This window comes from Drosophila biarmipes, chromosome 3L, assembly GCF_025231255.1.
Source record: "Drosophila biarmipes strain raj3 chromosome 3L, RU_DBia_V1.1, whole genome shotgun sequence".
Classification (NCBI taxonomy): Eukaryota; Metazoa; Arthropoda; class Insecta; order Diptera; family Drosophilidae; genus Drosophila; species Drosophila biarmipes.
The window spans coordinates 13298401-13314785 of NC_066613.1; the positions used below are offsets into that span (position 1 = coordinate 13298401).

Here is a 16385-nt window from a genome sequence, read left to right on the forward strand (position 1 = left end):
TCCAACTCTCACTTCCTTAAACAAACATTCTAATCAAAATGTATTCTCCCAAACTTCTAGAACTACGCGGAGCGTTTCGGCGGGCTTTTGTGGTCGGAATGTCATCAAAACCCCAGTACAGTCTTAGCGAGGTGGACGGGGATCTCTTCTCCGCCCCCAAAACATACTCCTTGGCCCATTGTGTGGGCGCCGATCTTGCCATGGGTGCTGGAATCGCAGTGCAGTTCAAGAAGGTCTACGGCAAGGTGGACGAGCTGCGGGCCCAGAACGCGAGCAGTGGAGAGGTTGCGGTGCTGAAGGATGACCAGCGGTACATATACTATCTGGTGACCAAGCCCCAGAGCTGGGGAAAGCCCACCTACGAATCTTTGCAGGCATCTCTAGAGCAGATGCGCGAACACATGGTAAGCCTATAATGTTTTTTCTTAGCTTTATATAAAACTTTAACAAGTTATGGTATTTAATCTCAAAGAACACTCAATAAGATGTTTTGCTTTTTCACTTATAACTTAAAATACATATCTCAACGGTTCTGATTTTTAACTAAGGACAATCTTATAGTACATGATCCATTCTTCGATCCTGTCCTAATGATTATCTTTCTCTCTTATGTTACAGCGCAAAAACAACGTGGATAAGCTGGCTATCCCGAAGATTGGTTGCGGCATTGATGGCTTGGAGTGGGAAAAGGTCAGCGGTGTGCTGGAGTACGTTTTTGGCCAGGAACCGCTGGAGATTGTGGTCTACAACTTTGTGCCACCGCAGGGCAAATAATGGAATCCTTTAGTTTAATTTGTGCCATTTACTTCTGAGCTACATAATTATAAACGACCAGTTCTACAGGATCAGATTGGAACACCTGGCATATTATTTCCTTAACTTTGGGCCACTTGAGGCCATCCAAGCCGCATCCAATGCGAGGCATGGCCAACTTGGTGACTTGGTGGGAGATCTGGGGGTGGTTTATGGTGAACTACACTTTATAGGGGGGGCTAGATCCACTTACCATGTGCTGCCGCATGGCAATCAAGGACCTTTCGAGGAGTTCATATGTGGGCTTTCCCCAGCTGGACTTCTTGGTCACCAGGTTGTAGACATAACGCTGCTGGTCCTGGAGAATGGCCACGCCCCCGGGCTGGACATTCTGCTTCTGCAGGGTCAGCAACTGGCCAAATTTGTTGCTAAGGAATAGAAAATATATCACCAAACTATCATTAATGTGCATTACCCTGCTTTATCTTACCGAAACTTTACAGCTATTCCCTTGCCCATTCGCAGATCGGCAGCCACACAATGGCACATGGAATAATCACTTCTGCAGCTGAACAAGTCGCCGCTGACTTCTCTGTAGGTGAAACCTGACATTTTCAATTGTTTTTAGCCTTATATATTTCTAACTTTTCCACAAAGCAAACTTTTTTCAATTGTGCGCATTTCTCGTGACCGCGCTTCCCTGCGAATGGCTGCCAGCTGGTGTTTGGCAACGCGTAAGTAGTTTACGACTTGCGCATACGGTCACACTAAGCGGGGCCCACCAATCAGCTGATAACAAATGAGTTTTATTTTTAAATTTATTGCCACTTTTGTACGCAAAATGTTGGAGCTGTTGCAATTTGGGGGGAAGACTCTAACGCACACACTGAGTATCTATGTGAAGACGAACACGGGCAAAACGCTGACGGTGAACCTGGAGCCCCAGTGGGATATAAAGAACGTCAAAGAACTGGTAGCTCCGCAATTGGGACTTCAGCCGGATGACCTGAAGATCATATTTGCCGGCAAGGAACTCAGCGACGCCACAACCATAGAGGTAGGATGTTTCTAAATAGAATACCCTAACTCCCGCTGATATATTCCATCTTCCAGTAGCAATGTGACCTGGGTCAGCAGAGCATTTTGCATGCCATCCGCTTGCGACCGCCTGTGCAGCGCCAGAAAATCCAGTCGGCCACCTTGGAGGAAGAGGAGCCTTCTCTGGGTGAAGAACCCTCCAAGCCCCTCAATGAAACATTGTTGGATTTGCAGCTGGAGAGCGAGGAAAGGTTTAACATCACCGAAGAGGGTAGGTAACATGCTGTTTTCGGTAGTAAACCCTAAAAACCCTCTGCCTAATCATCTACAGAAAGAGTCCGTGCCAAGGCCCACTTCTTCGTCCACTGCGGCCAATGTGATAAGCTCTGCAATGGAAAGCTGCGTGTGCGCTGCTCCCTGTGCAAAGGTGGCGCCTTCACTGTCCACCGAGATCCAGAGTGCTGGGATGATGTTTTGAAATCGCGCCGAATTCCCGGACACTGCGAAAGTCTGGAGGTGGCCTGCGTGGACAATGAGGCTGGGGATCCGCCTTTCGCCGAGTTCTTTTTCAAGTGTGCGGAGCATGTTTCCGGCGGCGAGAAGGACTTTGCAGCTCCCCTAAACCTTATCAAAAACAATATCAAAGATGTGCCTTGCCTAGCCTGCACCGATGTCAGGTGATTATGCAACCGAAACCTTTAGTATGATTACGTTATATGCTTCAAATTCTTTGCAAATTATTACAATCTTATAATTTTAAAATATTTCACGCATAATATGTATTACAATATGTAAACAATAGAATTCACAATATCGCAGTTTATCTGTGTTGTCATCAGTACACATTTAGATTAGCTATAAAAATCAAATTCTTTGCGACTAATGATTGGAAATTGTATGCATATAATTCCCGACTTAATCCTTCTTTTTTTTTTTGCAGTGAAACAGTTTTGGTCTTCCCCTGCGCCTCGCAGCACGTTACCTGCATCGACTGCTTCCGCCACTATTGCCGCTCCCGCCTGGGCGAGCGCCAGTTTATGCCGCATCCGGACTATGGCTACACCCTGCCCTGCCCCGCCGGCTGCGAGCACTCGTTCATCGAGGAGATCCACCACTTCAAGTTGCTCACACGCGAGGAGTATGATCGCTACCAGCGGTTCGCCACCGAAGAGTATGTCCTGCAGGCGGGGGGTGTACTCTGCCCACAACCTGGTTGTGGCATGGGTCTTCTGGTGGAGCCCGACTGCCGCAAGGTGACCTGCCAGAATGGCTGTGGCTACGTGTTTTGCCGCAACTGCCTGCAAGGCTACCACATCGGGGAGTGTTTGCCCGAGGGGACGGGCGCCAGTGCCCAAAACTCATGCGAATACACCGTGGATCCGAATGTAAGTTGTTTTTTATGCCCCACCTATTATTCCCGCTTGTGTAATCATGTGCTATTCCTAGCGAGCTGCCGAGGCGCGTTGGGATGAGGCCAGCAATGTCACCATCAAAGTCAGCACCAAGCCCTGTCCAAAATGTCGAACGCCCACGGAGCGAGATGGTGAGTTGGTTGAGAGGGGGATGTGAAAGACGCAGTTTAACATATCCTAAAACACTCCTTCTCCTCCTTCCAGGCGGCTGCATGCACATGGTCTGCACACGCGCTGGCTGCGGATTCGAGTGGTGCTGGGTCTGCCAGACCGAGTGGACACGCGACTGCATGGGTGCCCATTGGTTCGGCTAGTCGGTCGTCATTTGTCGTCGGCCCGAAGTGTCCGTTTTGTTTGTTGACTACTTTTAAATTGTATACCATAGTAAAGACTGCTCGAGCAACACCCTGTTTGCCGTCTACGCAATCAATAGCAGAAACACCCCCGACTAGGAACGCGGAGCTCACATCCTACCCCACTCTGTTCCCGCGTTGCGTGCGCACAAAACTTTGTTTACGTTTTTCCCAAGCTCGCCCACAAATATTTTGAGGACTTTCCTCTTTGGGCTGGCATGCGAAAACCGCAATAAACACGTGCACTTGGCCAAAAGAGTCGGAGCGCCGGAGAGAGAGTGCGGCGGATGCGCAGTGGGTGGCCAACGGCTCAGCGCTCATGTAACCAGGCGCGTAGCCGCAAGGGGACTCCCCAATAATTGATTAGGGGACGGCTAAGGCATTTCAAATATTTTGTTCCAGAGTTCTTTGAAATTGCAACTTTAGGGATAGTTTTTCCTTTGAACAGGGAAAACCTCTAATCTAAGAAGGCAACTTTGAAGTTGAGGATAGCATTCTTAGGGAGCCTACAAGGCTATCGTAGCCTTTTTCAACTATTTTTTTGCATTCTTGGAATTAAAAGTAACGAATATTGTATGAAACTCTTGGAAAACGGTAGATCTATTATACTACAACAACTTCGTTTAACTATTTTAGGAGATAAGAGTAGTAAGGCATTTTATTTTTCTGAAAATAGGTATCTTAAAAAAGATTAAAAGATTTCGATTCTAGTCTTAAAATATGTTTTGAATCCAAGCTCTGCAAGTCCGCCCGTGCTTTTGAAAGTTCACCTGCCCGGTTATCAGTCCGCCTGGCGGCTTATCGGTCATCTCAAGTTGGGCTGGTCAAATGCCACAGGTTCACGGGAGGCCAATGGGCGGAAACAACCCTTGACGGAGGGGACTACGGATACGCCAGAAAGCGTGCTACGGTTTTTCGCATAATGGTGAAAATTTGTGGCCCGGACATCGATAAATCGAGCCTATACATATCTCCTTCACACACAGCGAACGTGGGAAACCCCCAAGCGGGACTCTGGCGGAAAATTCGCTGCGCACTCACGGCTTTCTCTGGCACTCTCTATCTCTCTCAGGGAATTTCCCGTTTCCCGAACACTTAGAAGTAACACCACGTTCTAGATTCCTTTCGGCTTGCCGCTCTGTTTTGGTTGGCTTTCTGTTTTGTGCTCTAATTCGTAAGCAAAGCGAATAGTTTCGCCTGCCGTTTCCCAGAGAGCGGAAAATGGCGAGTGGGAGAGCGAGCGAAATGCAGCGCATTTTCCGCCCTCGAGTGGCCAGAAGGAAAAGCTCGCTCGCGCATGTGGGCAGGTTGCCCATCGAATCGGGTCACAAAGTTCCCAGTGCAGCAGCCTCTGTGTGCTGTGTGTGTTCGCTTCTTTTTTCTATTTATTTTTTCCGCCTGCTCCTTGCCGCGGTGCTTGTGTCTTTTGCCAGCTTTTCTTCTTCTGCTTGGGGGCCTTCGGTGTATAAATGGCAGCGCGCCCGCGTATCGCATTTCAGTCTACGTCGGACTTTAGCGCGCGCCGCACACGCTGCGTATACGTAACGCTTACCGAGCTACGGCGGATACTCCGCACCGAACCGAGGAGGCCTCCGTCCGAGTGACGCCGCCGTGCTCCGCCGATCATTCTGGCGTTCTGGGCCGGGCGCTCTTCGATTTTTCCGCTCGAGCCTCGAAGAGAAAATCCGGTGAAAAGTCGGTGGAAAAGTGCCTCTCACCATCGCACTCGAACCATTGTGAACTGTTTGGCGTGGGCACTAGAAATTCAAATTTAACGGCCTTTCGTGGTGCCGAGAGTTTTCGAAATCGGAGGCGAGGTTTTTAATCGAATCAAATTAGTGAAAATTTAATATTCCACGGAAAAAGTTAATGGGATTTTAAGCAGAAACACTTTAACTAGAGGAAGTATTTAATCAACGAAAAATAACTTAAAGTAAATGGAAGTGCTTCGTCAATATTGAAGTGTAAAGTTGAACAAATTAAGAAAAGAAAACTGGAAGATAAGGTAACTAAACCTAATTTCTGAAAATAAAATAAGTAAATGGTGTCCTTACACGCATTTTTTTAGTTATACAACTTTTTTAAGGTATATCCCTTGCTTCACTTAAAAGTAAAAATAATTAAAAGAACGAAGAGACGAAGCTGTGATATTTTTTAGAATACTTATTATTTTATTTATTTACTCTATTATAATAAATATAATTTAAGAACCTTATTACAATACACAATACAATACAACAATACACAGTACCGTCATGGACTTCTGCTGCAGAGTCGTTTGTTGCACCTTTCAACTGCCCCCCGCACTTGAAGCACTGCCCTATTTATTTATTGGAAATGCTCCTTCGAGCAGAGACTCAATTAAAATCGCCATATTCCGCTGCATACATTCGGGCGCTCGTTCGGGCCACATTGCACATACGCAGCGTGTGACGCGCGCGGGTCCATGTAATGATTGTGTACACCAGCAGCTCCTCCGCTCCTCGCTGGCAACTACTGCCGCTGGACGCAGAAGAGGAATACAACTGGAAATGGAGGGGGAACAAAAAGTACAGAAACAGTGCAAGAGCTGAGGCGAAAACCCGTCTCGGGCTGCTGTTTTTATTGATTTATATATACACGGGGCGGCGAGTGGGAGGCTGAGCCTGTGCTGTTGCTGCTCCTGCTGTGCTGCTGTTGTGTCGCACTGTCCCAAAAAGAGGCACCACCAGCACACACTCACACTCGCAGCATCCATCCATCCACTTACACCACTGCCGTCGTGCTCAACTTCCGTTTCCTGTCGCAGGATCCAAAGAGCGAGTGCGAGAGAGAGCGAGCGGGTTAGGGAGAGAGGCAGACTTGCCTCCTTCTCGGCACTCCAGCGACTGCAGTTGCTTAACCTGACTTATTTCGAGGCTCATTTCATTTACGTTGGCTGGCCGTTTTGTTTCAGCCAGCATAACCCTTTGGCCAGCCCCGAAAGCTCTCTCTCTCGTTCAGCCAAGGAAGCTCTCGCGAGCTCTCTTCGCCGGCTAATGGCTCGCTTTCTCCGCTCCCGCTCTCTTGGCCAACTTGTGTTTACATTGATTATGTTATCCACTCCGCCCCCGTGTTTGACTTTGCTAATAGAGTTGTCCTGCCCCCGCCCCCTCCGCCGCCTGACTTGCTAATTTGCTGCCAGGACATCATCATCATCGTCAGCCAGCTCATCTGGAACGTCAGTCGCTCAGGCTCTCCAATCAATAAAGGCTGCCCCGCCAACGCCTTCACCCCCCGCCTTTCACCACGACTGCCTTCAATTATTATTTTTCGCCTTTTTCTGGTGTTTTTGTGCAAAAAAAGTTTATTAATCAATAAACGCACACGTCAAGCTGGAGCTTACGGTCGCACACAAGTTACTGCGATGTACTGGAAAAAACGTTACTATGAAGTTAATTCTGAACCTCGGAAAATATAGAATCCCTTTTATAATAACAATGAGAAATTATTTTACAATATCATCTTTAAAAACCATATTTTAAAGATCAAAATAAGATATGTAGGCAGAATTCTTAAAGGAATAAATAAATTAATTAATTGAAAAATATAACAAATAAAATAATCCATTAGAACAATAGATACTATGTCAATACTTAAATGATCAAAATAAAATTTTCTAAATTTTTATAAAGGAATAAAATTCACCTCAAATGAAGCTTTAAAAATATTTCCTCATGCAAAATATATTTTTAAAATGTAACTTATATTTCAAATAATATAACTGAAATCTGAAAAACAATTCTTATTAAGGTTTAAGCAATTATAAATTTTAAACTGAAGAATATTATTTTAATACATTCAATATATTTCGTATCGTAAAAAGCCATATTCCTCACCACTTCTTTTATTTTTAATAAAGTAATCATTGTTTTTCGCAGTGTACATTATTTGTGTTTGCTGATGTGTAATGTCCTGTGCGGCTGGTGGGTGGTTGTGTGGCCAAGAGAAGCTGCTGGAAGACGCTCGGGGTTGCCTGACGTCGACTTTGGGCCGCCCACATGTCCACCCACTGGTCCTTATCAATCCCACTCCCGATGTGTGCACTTCTGCGGCTCATTAACGGTTTGCATGCGGCCAAAATGCATGCGGTTATTCATTGAATGCGAGTGGTTAGAGGGTGTGAGTGGGCGGTGCAAGAACGTGTGTTTGTCTGGGTGTGTGTGGGAGATGCGCTCGATAAGCTGAGTGGCTGTTTGTTGTCGTTGTTGTGGTGCCTCAGCTGCCTGTGCGTGAGTGCAAAACAAACGCAATTTTGCGCATGGCCCATCAAGAGATGCAGGCACCCATTGCCACCTCCCAGCCATTCGTCAGCGTCCTTCGTTCCGCCGCGTTCAACCGCCATCTCCCCAATTACCAGAGCCCGCCATCCATTTTCCATTTCCCAGGCATCTTCAGGCGGCAACCGCATTTCGTGCATCATAACATGGCGAGCTGGGATATTCGGCGAGTGGCTGGCTCTCATTAGCATGTGTGGAATGCCAGGATTGCACTCAGTTGAACTCAAGGATCCACAATTGAGGCATTTGCGGATGCCGCATTCTCATGCAGAACGATGGGGGATTTAGGGAGGAAAAGGGTAGAAATACGTGAAGTTTATTATTTAAAGGTCGCACAATTTACTATAGGGAAAGTGTAATAATTAAGTGGAAGAGTTGAAATCTTATTTAGTTGCTTAATTGTTATTTAAACTTTTATTTAGGAAGGTAGGTTAACCCCTCTCGATCTCTCTCGATCTTTAAACGTCCTCTATTAGAATATACAGTAATTAAAATTAATTAATAATTTGAACAATTATAAAAGCCTAATTTTAATTTTAAGCACTCTTACGTTTGTAGTCATAACATTTTGGTCCTGTGTAGATCCTACAATTAAAAACATATATTCAACTAGGTTATCTATGTACAAGATAAGCAGGCCGGGTGTAGTGAGAAAACATCTTGTGGAGGCGATGATAATGTCCCTACTTATCTGTTAGTTCTGCTCATATAAGTACTGTGCAAGCCACACAACTTCCCATCCTAACTCCGCTTACAAGGCCCCACAGCCATGTACCTTACATAAAATGTTATTGGCCCGATGTTAATTGAATTGTCTGCGGCCCTTCGTACGCAATTGTCTCGTTATTGCCAGGCTTGGGCGACTGTTTAACGATCTCGCCATTGGCATTCCCATTTCCGTTGCGCCATCAAATGTCCTGGCAACACTCCACGCAGCACACTACTTTCGTACGATAATAAAGCCACCCACGTTGCTCTCTTATTTTCCATTCACAGGAGGACAATAAGAAACTGCAAGTGTGGCGAAAATTGATTCGAACATAAATAAAGGGCAGCCAAGCGTGGCCAGACAAGGACAACAAAGGCAGGAGAAGCCGAGGGACTTGCGATTGGCCGAAGAGGCAAAAATCAATAGGAGGGCATAGGCGATATCGATATGTTGGCCACTCGGGAGGGCATGGGGCAGACGACTCCTGGCTGTCTCCTCCAGTTCCAGTTCCCGTGGAATAAGTAACGCCCTCGAGGGACTAACATGTCGGACCGGTATCCAGCCAGCTTCTACGATCATCATCACCAGCTCCAGCTTCAGCTACAGCACCACCATCCCCATCAGACGACCACGATGTCGCACTATCCGCCGCAGCCCTACCGATCGGGCTACCATCCCGCCGGCTACCATCCCTACGGCTATGGCTATGGGTCCTCCAGTGCTTCTTACATGCCCAACTACTATCGCTATGCCCCGTACGCCTCGCCGCACTACAGCCAGCACCACCAGGGCATGTTCACGCCGGCTGGCCAGCAGCTAATCCCCTCCAGCGTGCTCCACTACCCGCCCAGGTCGCATCCCTACCAGCCGCAGCAGCAGCAGCCATCTCAGCCTGGCTACGAGCCACCTGCTCCCTTGCCATACAGTTCTTCCGCTTCCTATCAATCCCGTGGTTTTGGAGCCTTTGCGGGTCCAACTCCCCACTATGCTCCACCTGGCAGATCCTCCACGCCGGCTCCGAATCGCACTGTGCTGCCACCCAGCTACTTGGAACCACTTCGCGGCTACAGCGCCGAGCAGCAACATCTCGGCCAGCAGCAACATCTGGGCCAACAGCAGATGCCACACATCCCGCTGGCCGGCACACCAAAGCTCGAGGATCCGGATGTGGAGGTGGAGGCGGTGGCCGAGTCCCCCGCCCAGCGGCTGACCACATCGCCGCCCATGATCAGTGCCACCGGAACGGACAGCGGCATCAGCAACTGCAGCACGCGGGCCAGGAGCGACAGCAGCCAGAGCACTCCGGTCTACAGCGGCGAGTATCCGGTCAACATGTCGGTGGAGTCCGCCTCCTGCGTTCCGTATCATTGTCCGGCGGACGGAAGGGACTTCGAGGAGGAGGAGGTGCTGGTCCAGCCACCAGCGACAGCGGCGGAGGAGACCAGGAGGGCGGACACTCCGCTCAATATTCCCGGTAAGTTGTCAGCTTTTTTATCGCATTGCCTTGCATCGCCTGTCGCTCCTTCTTTACACTCTATTTAATTCGCAATTATGCACGGCCGCGGGGGGGATTTCGAAAATTTATGCAAACATATGTCAGGCGGGATTATGTAACGAGTATGGAAGTCAGGGAGGGGCGACAGCAGTCGGGCAGTTGCTTCAGCTGAAATCAACGATTGAAGGCACGGTGGGAGGATTTGTGATCGATCGGGTTGAATGTGGACACATCTTAAAGTAGTTGGAAAATAAAAGAATTATAAAATGATTTGAAGACTTAATAAACTTACTATAAGTTGAAAATCGCTTTATGAATTGTGAAATATATTGGTGCATACTTTTAGACACCAAGAATTACAATAAAGAGGGATTTTAAAACTGTAGTGATTGGATAGTAGTAGTAGTAGTCAGTAAGGAATAGTATAATTGCCTTTAAAATTTTTAAAAGATAAACCTAAACTATCAGTCCCACTGTGCCAATATAGCCTTTTGCTTGATTCCTCATGCAAATTAATGCATGAACTGTCCGTTCGTGTTGCCGTCATCGTTGTCAGCGTGTCCAGGGTGCCCGGAGTGTCGTCCGCAAAACTCCTCACCGGCAGCGCTGTCCGTCAGGTTTTTCCACCAGCTCCTCGGGCTGCGATTCCCCGCTAGCCCTCCAATCACCCGCATATTTCACAAGCCTGACAAGCCGACGTTTTGCAAACACTCAACCAATCAGCGTTGGTTAACTGCTGAAATACTTCCGTTTCTCGACAGGAGGGGGTGGCTTATGGGTGGGTGGTTGGTCTGTCGCTGGGTGCAGGGGCACCTACGTCATGGCGCTTCAGAGGACTTCAAAATTAGCTGTCTATTTAGGCACGCGAATACGAATGCCTGAGCCGAGACTCCCCGACTTGTCCTGTGATGTGTGGCTTTTTAATTTTTTTGTCGTGTGTGCAAATCAATAAGTCAACGGTGTACGTGGATGACCCACCAGGTGCGAAGTCAGCCCACAGTTTTTTTCTAAATATTTTCCAGTGCAAACGAGCTTCTAACACTTAAAAAAATAGCAAACTACATGGGAGATTAAAAAAGTTTTGCTGAAGCTCCAAACATTTAAGAAAATATTATAATAGAGTTCGAGGATACAGCAATAAATGACCATTTTAAAATATTATATTTTAAAAGTTTAAACATTTTTGCATTTTAGTCAATATATATTTTATTTTTAAAAATCATCTACAATTTACAATTTTGAATTTTTTTATGTGACAAAAGGAAGTAACTATTTTTTAGCTTAAATTTTAGTTTAGACGACTTGCTGAACTTGATATGGTATAATTTTTCTCAGTGTGGTGGAGTGTTTGCCTGTGTTTGTGGGTGTTTTTGTGTAGAGCTGCGTCGTTATCAATGGGCGTTTGACTTTCACACACAAGCACACACACAGCCCTATCTAAGGGTGTCTTTCTGGCCATCGGTGTGTGCGTGAAATGTCATCACAGCCAGCATGTAAATGAACTTTTCAGCGTAATGCGGTGGTTGCCGCCGCTTCACTACCGTTAGTCAAACCACCCACACAGACAGCAAACACGCCCGAACACCCACGAACACGTGCACAGAGGGAAAAGTATTAATCATTTAATTATTTTTATGACGAGATCAACATAAATATATTAAATAGAATAACTAGTTGTATACATTTTTTGTTTTGCTACTTTGGCTGATTTAGTTTAAAACCTAGGCGAAATTGTTTCCAGTGTACTAATCAAGGGAGGAACCAACGACACCCTGAAACACGAAGAGGAACAGGAATAGGAACAGCTCCCTGGTGCAATAGCCAGGGCTCAAATTCAACTTCAACCTCAACCTCCGGTTGTAGCCACCATATGGAGGCGAAAATCAATGTCCGTTATGTGAAATGAAGTGCAGCTCAAAAAAAACAGGAATGCAATTAGGGGATACTTCCCTTAGAAGAAATAGTGAATATTCAGTAGACTATGAAATTCAAATCAGGCAAATTTCCTAAAGTTTTCAAACCATTGAAAGAATTACTTAAAAGATTTCTAAAATATGTTAATACGTTTAAGGAGAGCTTTAAAATTAAATATCAAGTGTAGTTAACAACAGAATATAACCATGATATTTAAGCGTATAATTCCTAATTATTTGTAAGCGGATTTCTTACAAGTATTACATTTGATTACATTTGATGGGGTATTAAAAACAAAGCCAACCCTTCTCGAATTACTTACCTATATTCATTTCCCTTTGCTAAAATAATTGATTTATCGACGCAACTGATTGCAGCTGCAAATGCATGGCAGTTACTGCCAACAGTGGCAACAACAAGTCCGAAAATATAGCCAAGCCTGATGGAAATACGTAAACATTGCAGGCCGAGTCGCATGCGCCGAGAAGTGCGCTACACATTTTGTTGATTTTTCTCCGCCCCTGCGCTTGTGTGTGTGTCCTGCTATGTGTGTGCTGGCCACGTTCAACAAGTGCAGGGCGCTCTCCCGAGTTTCCCACCTCTCTCTCTCACCCACTCTCTCTTGGCTTTCCTCGGAATCTGATTTGATAAGCGCGTGCGAAAAAGCCCTTCGATTCCACGCCGAATGGTCAATGTTCTGGGCCTGGTTTTAACCCTTGATTGCCGCGTGCACGCATGACAAAATAATTAGAGTCCCGAAAATCGCAAGTTCCTCGCCAGGTAGTCTAACATATTAGAGCCCTGCCTATTGATTTTTTACGCCAACCTCCTACAACTTATTTCCCAACTTGTTTTCCAGATGACATAAGCGCCACGTCGCCAGTGGCCAGTGATAAGGTGAAAGCAGCACCGCCCACGCCCACTCCGCCGGAAGTTGCCAAGCTTGCGGAAATCAATTTGCAGCCGGAGACGGGAGCATCCTCGGATGCGCCGACGACGCCGCAGGAAACTACTGGTGGTGATCCAATAATCGAGGCGGCCGACGAGCCACGACAGCCAGGACAGCCAGGACAGCCAGGACATGCGGTAAGCGGTGTACGAAATCGAATTAGCTTCGTCGGGGCGGGAAAATTGGCAAATTAAAGCTGCAGGTGCAGCGCAGCACTAATCAAGATGGAATCAGGTGGGTGGGGGGTAAGTCCCACCATCCTGCCGGGATAAATTAGGCCAACAATCGGGGCCTGATAATGACAGCCGCCCACAAGAGGAGCACTCATCACCAGCCCTCCTGGCCAAAAAAGAGAAGGCCAAAGCAAAATGCGTTTAGCTCCATCGACCGGCTTCGCTCGTCGCGGAAACTCAGAGGGTTCTCCGTCGCGAACCCTGAGAGAAAGCACGGGAAAAGCTCTCGGAGAGAGAGTAGCCACGGCCGGAAGCCTTCTTACAGGGTGTCCCAGCCGTACACAAAAAAAGGGGCGCCTATTGATTTTTGGGGCGCTACGTTGAACTTCACCCGGCTGGCTGCTTGGATGGATGGCTGGCTGGATGGGATTGGAGCTGCTTGGGCGGAGGGGAGAAGGTGGCTCTTTGGGGGTTGCCTGGTAACACGAGCTGCCAGCAGCGAGCACGCGCCGGCCAGCTGGCGGGGAATGGAGATGGAAGTGGGACTGGGACTGGGACTGGCAGTGGGGTTAGAGAATCCAAGGGGACTGGCAGCTCAGAGTTGTTCAAGTGCCCGCCACTTGAGCGTAGCAACTTTGCCGCTGCAAAACGGCTTGGAAAAAAACTATATCGATTTTGTGTTGTTTTTGCTTACCACTTGCAACAGCAACAGCAGCAACATCCTGTGGCGAATACGAATGGCTGGAGCCCCACGCCGCGACGGCCGCGCACTCCGCCGGCGCCCCAGAACTCGCCAATTGGCTTTGGCCAGAATGCCAATGTGCCACCTGCCCTGGCTCCTCTGCTCCAGCAGCAGCAGCAGCAACAACAGCAGCTGCAACAGCAGCAGGCGAGCAACATCAAGCGGTGTGCAGCGACGGCCAGAAATCGCAGCAGCAACAACCGCATCATCGAGTGCGATCTCATTCCGAGCAAGAAATCAAAACGGAAGGCGGCCAAAAAGGAAGCCGGCGGCAGCGAGGCCATGGAGGCTGTGGAGCCCATCATAAGGGAACAAATAAGGGTGAGTTCTGGCACCTCTTCTGTTCTGGTTTGAGTAATATGGGATTATGATCAATATACAATACTTATGTATGTACTTTAAAGATATATTTTCTTCTGAGTGAAGATTTATTGGTTCATTCGTTAATACAACTTAAAATGTTTGCTTTTAAAGTAAAAATATGTTAATTACTATAATTTGATCAAATTAATATAGATAAAAACAAATTAAAAGACTTTAAAATTCTTTAATTTGTATTAAAAAACCTTAAAACTTAATTTAATAATGGACTGTTTTATTTCAATGAATTTAATGTAAATAAAAATAAAGAACAATTTTCTAGCTAGATTATTAGATTAAGCTTATAAAATGCAATAAAAAATATAGTCCAGTGTTAAAATTCGATAAAAAATATAATCCAAATATTAAAACTAGAATTTACAATTTCAAAACCGCCACTAAACATCCCTTACATCCCCGCAGGACATCAAGCCCTTGCCGGGCTTCCTGCAGGCCTTCGGCTCCACCGAAATCGGGCGCTTTTCCGAGCGATTCCTGCAGACGCCCGAGTCGCTGGTGGAACGACTGGCTGAGGAGTGCGCAGCCAGTGCGCCCAGCAACTTCGCATCTCACCCGGCTGGAGGCTACATCGATGCCCCGGCCACGCCCACACCCAGCCACTATGCCTACGAGGAGCAGAACCAGGGCGGCCATGCCAGGAACCGGATGCGCGGCTACGGCTACGAGACGCCGGACTACCTGGCGTATGAGCGATATGCGGCCTACGGAGCCGGCAGACCAAGAGCTCGCTACGGGGAAATCCGCTGCAACGGCTATTAGCAAGCGGTCTAGATACGGACACCGACGGCGAGCGGATCAGATGTAGCTTAGGGTTAGTGTTGTTGTAGTCGTGCATAGTCGTTGTCATTCGATATTCTCTGTGTGTGCCTTTTTCGGTCAAAATTGGACAATGGTTCCCCCGAAGAGTTGTTGTTGTCGGGGGCCTTGTTAGCGATGAGTGCGTTCAAAATTTACCACAAGAAAGAAAGAAAAACAAAAGAAACGGAAGCCAAAATATTGTTAGCAAACCATCTACATGTAAATGAATAATAATCAATTAAGTAGTTCAATGTATTTTAAATCGAAGTCGTTTTAATCGATTCAGAGTGTAAGTTGAAATCGTGTCCCACTGTACATAAGTATGCATTTCGTATGTGTAACACTAGATTTTAGTCAAACTACTTGGGCAGTTGGTAATGGGATCTAAAAAGTTTTCGAGGTCCCCGGGCGTTGGGAGACGTTTTTTCTTAACTTCAACGTAAATGTAGTGAACACTCAAAATTGTTTACAGCACCGTTTCCGAGCGGAAACCATTTTTTTGGGGCACTAAGCACCGAGATCACCCCGAGTAAAGATCAAATAAAACAGAGCGAAAATCTTACATTTAGCAAAGACATGTGCCATTGAAAAATATATTTAATTGAAAACACAATTTAGGAATTACGTTTATGTACAATACAGATACAAATTAAAGTTTAGCTACGGTAATCTAAAGCCAGATAGTTAATGTTAAAGCAATGCACTACGTTTTAGTCTAGGACACAGATACACACATACACACAGAGACGCAGATACAGATACAGACACAGGTACACCCACACAGAGACACACTCGAACCACCGCACTAATTTGTACTTGGCAAAATTGATTAATTTTCTATCGACTTACTAACAACCCATTCATTTTCGGATCGATTTCTTTGTTGTATTGAGTGCCTTAATTTACTGAATTCATTTCCAATATCTGTGCGTGAACAACTGAGCGTAACGAATTTGTATGATTTACTTGTAGAGAGACAACCAAGTTCAGGTTTCAAAGGGGCCCAACAAAATTTCAAACGCAAATCGAACAAATCAATGAAGACAAAGAGACAACCGAATATTACCAAAAACGGAAAAAATCCAAACACATCGAGCGACATTCAAAAATGTTTAATAGCGATTAAAAAACTAGTTAATATGTAAAGAAACTACTCACCAACAAAAAACACAGAGGAAGAAAACCCTGTAGCGTTGACATTTTATGCCAACTAAGTATTTGGAAGTCTTCGGTGGTGAAATGAAGGAACAACAACCGAGGACGAAAGAAAGCAAACCAAGTATTTAGTATAATTAAGTCCGTGTGTAAATAAATATTTGAAAGTTTGAATTTTACGAAATAAATCACGCAAAACGATTAGCAAAGGATGT

General features: G+C 46.2%; 4 protein-coding genes across 6 annotated transcripts; 3 read left to right on the forward strand and 1 right to left on the reverse strand.

Moving 5' to 3' along the window:
* The first annotated feature begins 38 nt into the window (after positions 1-38).
* Positions 39-856, forward strand: LOC108028254 (ADP-ribose glycohydrolase OARD1). Its single transcript, XM_017099939.2, has 2 exons — positions 39-404; positions 619-856. Exons 1-2 carry the CDS (start codon positions 39-41, stop codon positions 772-774), a joined length of 522 nt encoding a protein of 173 aa, XP_016955428.1. The 3' UTR covers positions 775-856.
* On the reverse strand, positions 798-1393 carry LOC108028255 (ADP-ribose glycohydrolase OARD1). 2 transcript variants are annotated; one of them, XM_050886583.1, is made up of 3 exons: positions 1244-1392; positions 1007-1181; positions 798-939 (listed from the first exon to the last, which is right to left on the reverse strand). In XM_050886583.1, the coding sequence occupies exons 1-3, from the start codon at positions 1363-1365 to the stop codon at positions 868-870; spliced, it is 369 nt and encodes a 122-aa protein (XP_050742540.1). In that variant the 5' UTR covers positions 1366-1392; the 3' UTR covers positions 798-867. The 2 variants fall into 2 exon arrangements, with proteins under 2 accessions (XP_050742540.1, XP_016955430.1); XM_017099941.3 differs by having other exon boundaries at positions 803-952; positions 1244-1393.
* On the forward strand, positions 1359-3613 carry LOC108028251 (E3 ubiquitin-protein ligase parkin). The gene is made up of 7 exons (XM_017099933.3): positions 1359-1487; positions 1543-1810; positions 1870-2062; positions 2123-2468; positions 2732-3176; positions 3238-3334; positions 3408-3613. The coding sequence occupies exons 2-7, from the start codon at positions 1553-1555 to the stop codon at positions 3515-3517; spliced, it is 1449 nt and encodes a 482-aa protein (XP_016955422.1). The 5' UTR covers positions 1359-1487; positions 1543-1552; the 3' UTR covers positions 3518-3613.
* A 1347-nt stretch (positions 3614-4960) lies between these two features.
* On the forward strand, positions 4961-16382 carry LOC108028248 (uncharacterized). 2 transcript variants are annotated; one of them, XR_001768375.3, is made up of 6 exons: positions 4962-5561; positions 8851-10037; positions 12832-13058; positions 13801-14157; positions 14620-15028; positions 15988-16382. XR_001768375.3 is itself a non-coding variant. In XM_017099931.3 (5 exons), exons 2-5 carry the CDS (start codon positions 9107-9109, stop codon positions 14974-14976), a joined length of 1872 nt encoding a protein of 623 aa, XP_016955420.1. In that variant the 5' UTR covers positions 4961-5561; positions 8851-9106; the 3' UTR covers positions 14977-16382. The 2 variants fall into 2 exon arrangements, 1 of the variants encoding a protein (XP_016955420.1); XM_017099931.3 differs by having other exon boundaries at positions 4961-5561; positions 14620-16382.
* The last annotated feature ends 3 nt before the right edge of the window (positions 16383-16385 follow it).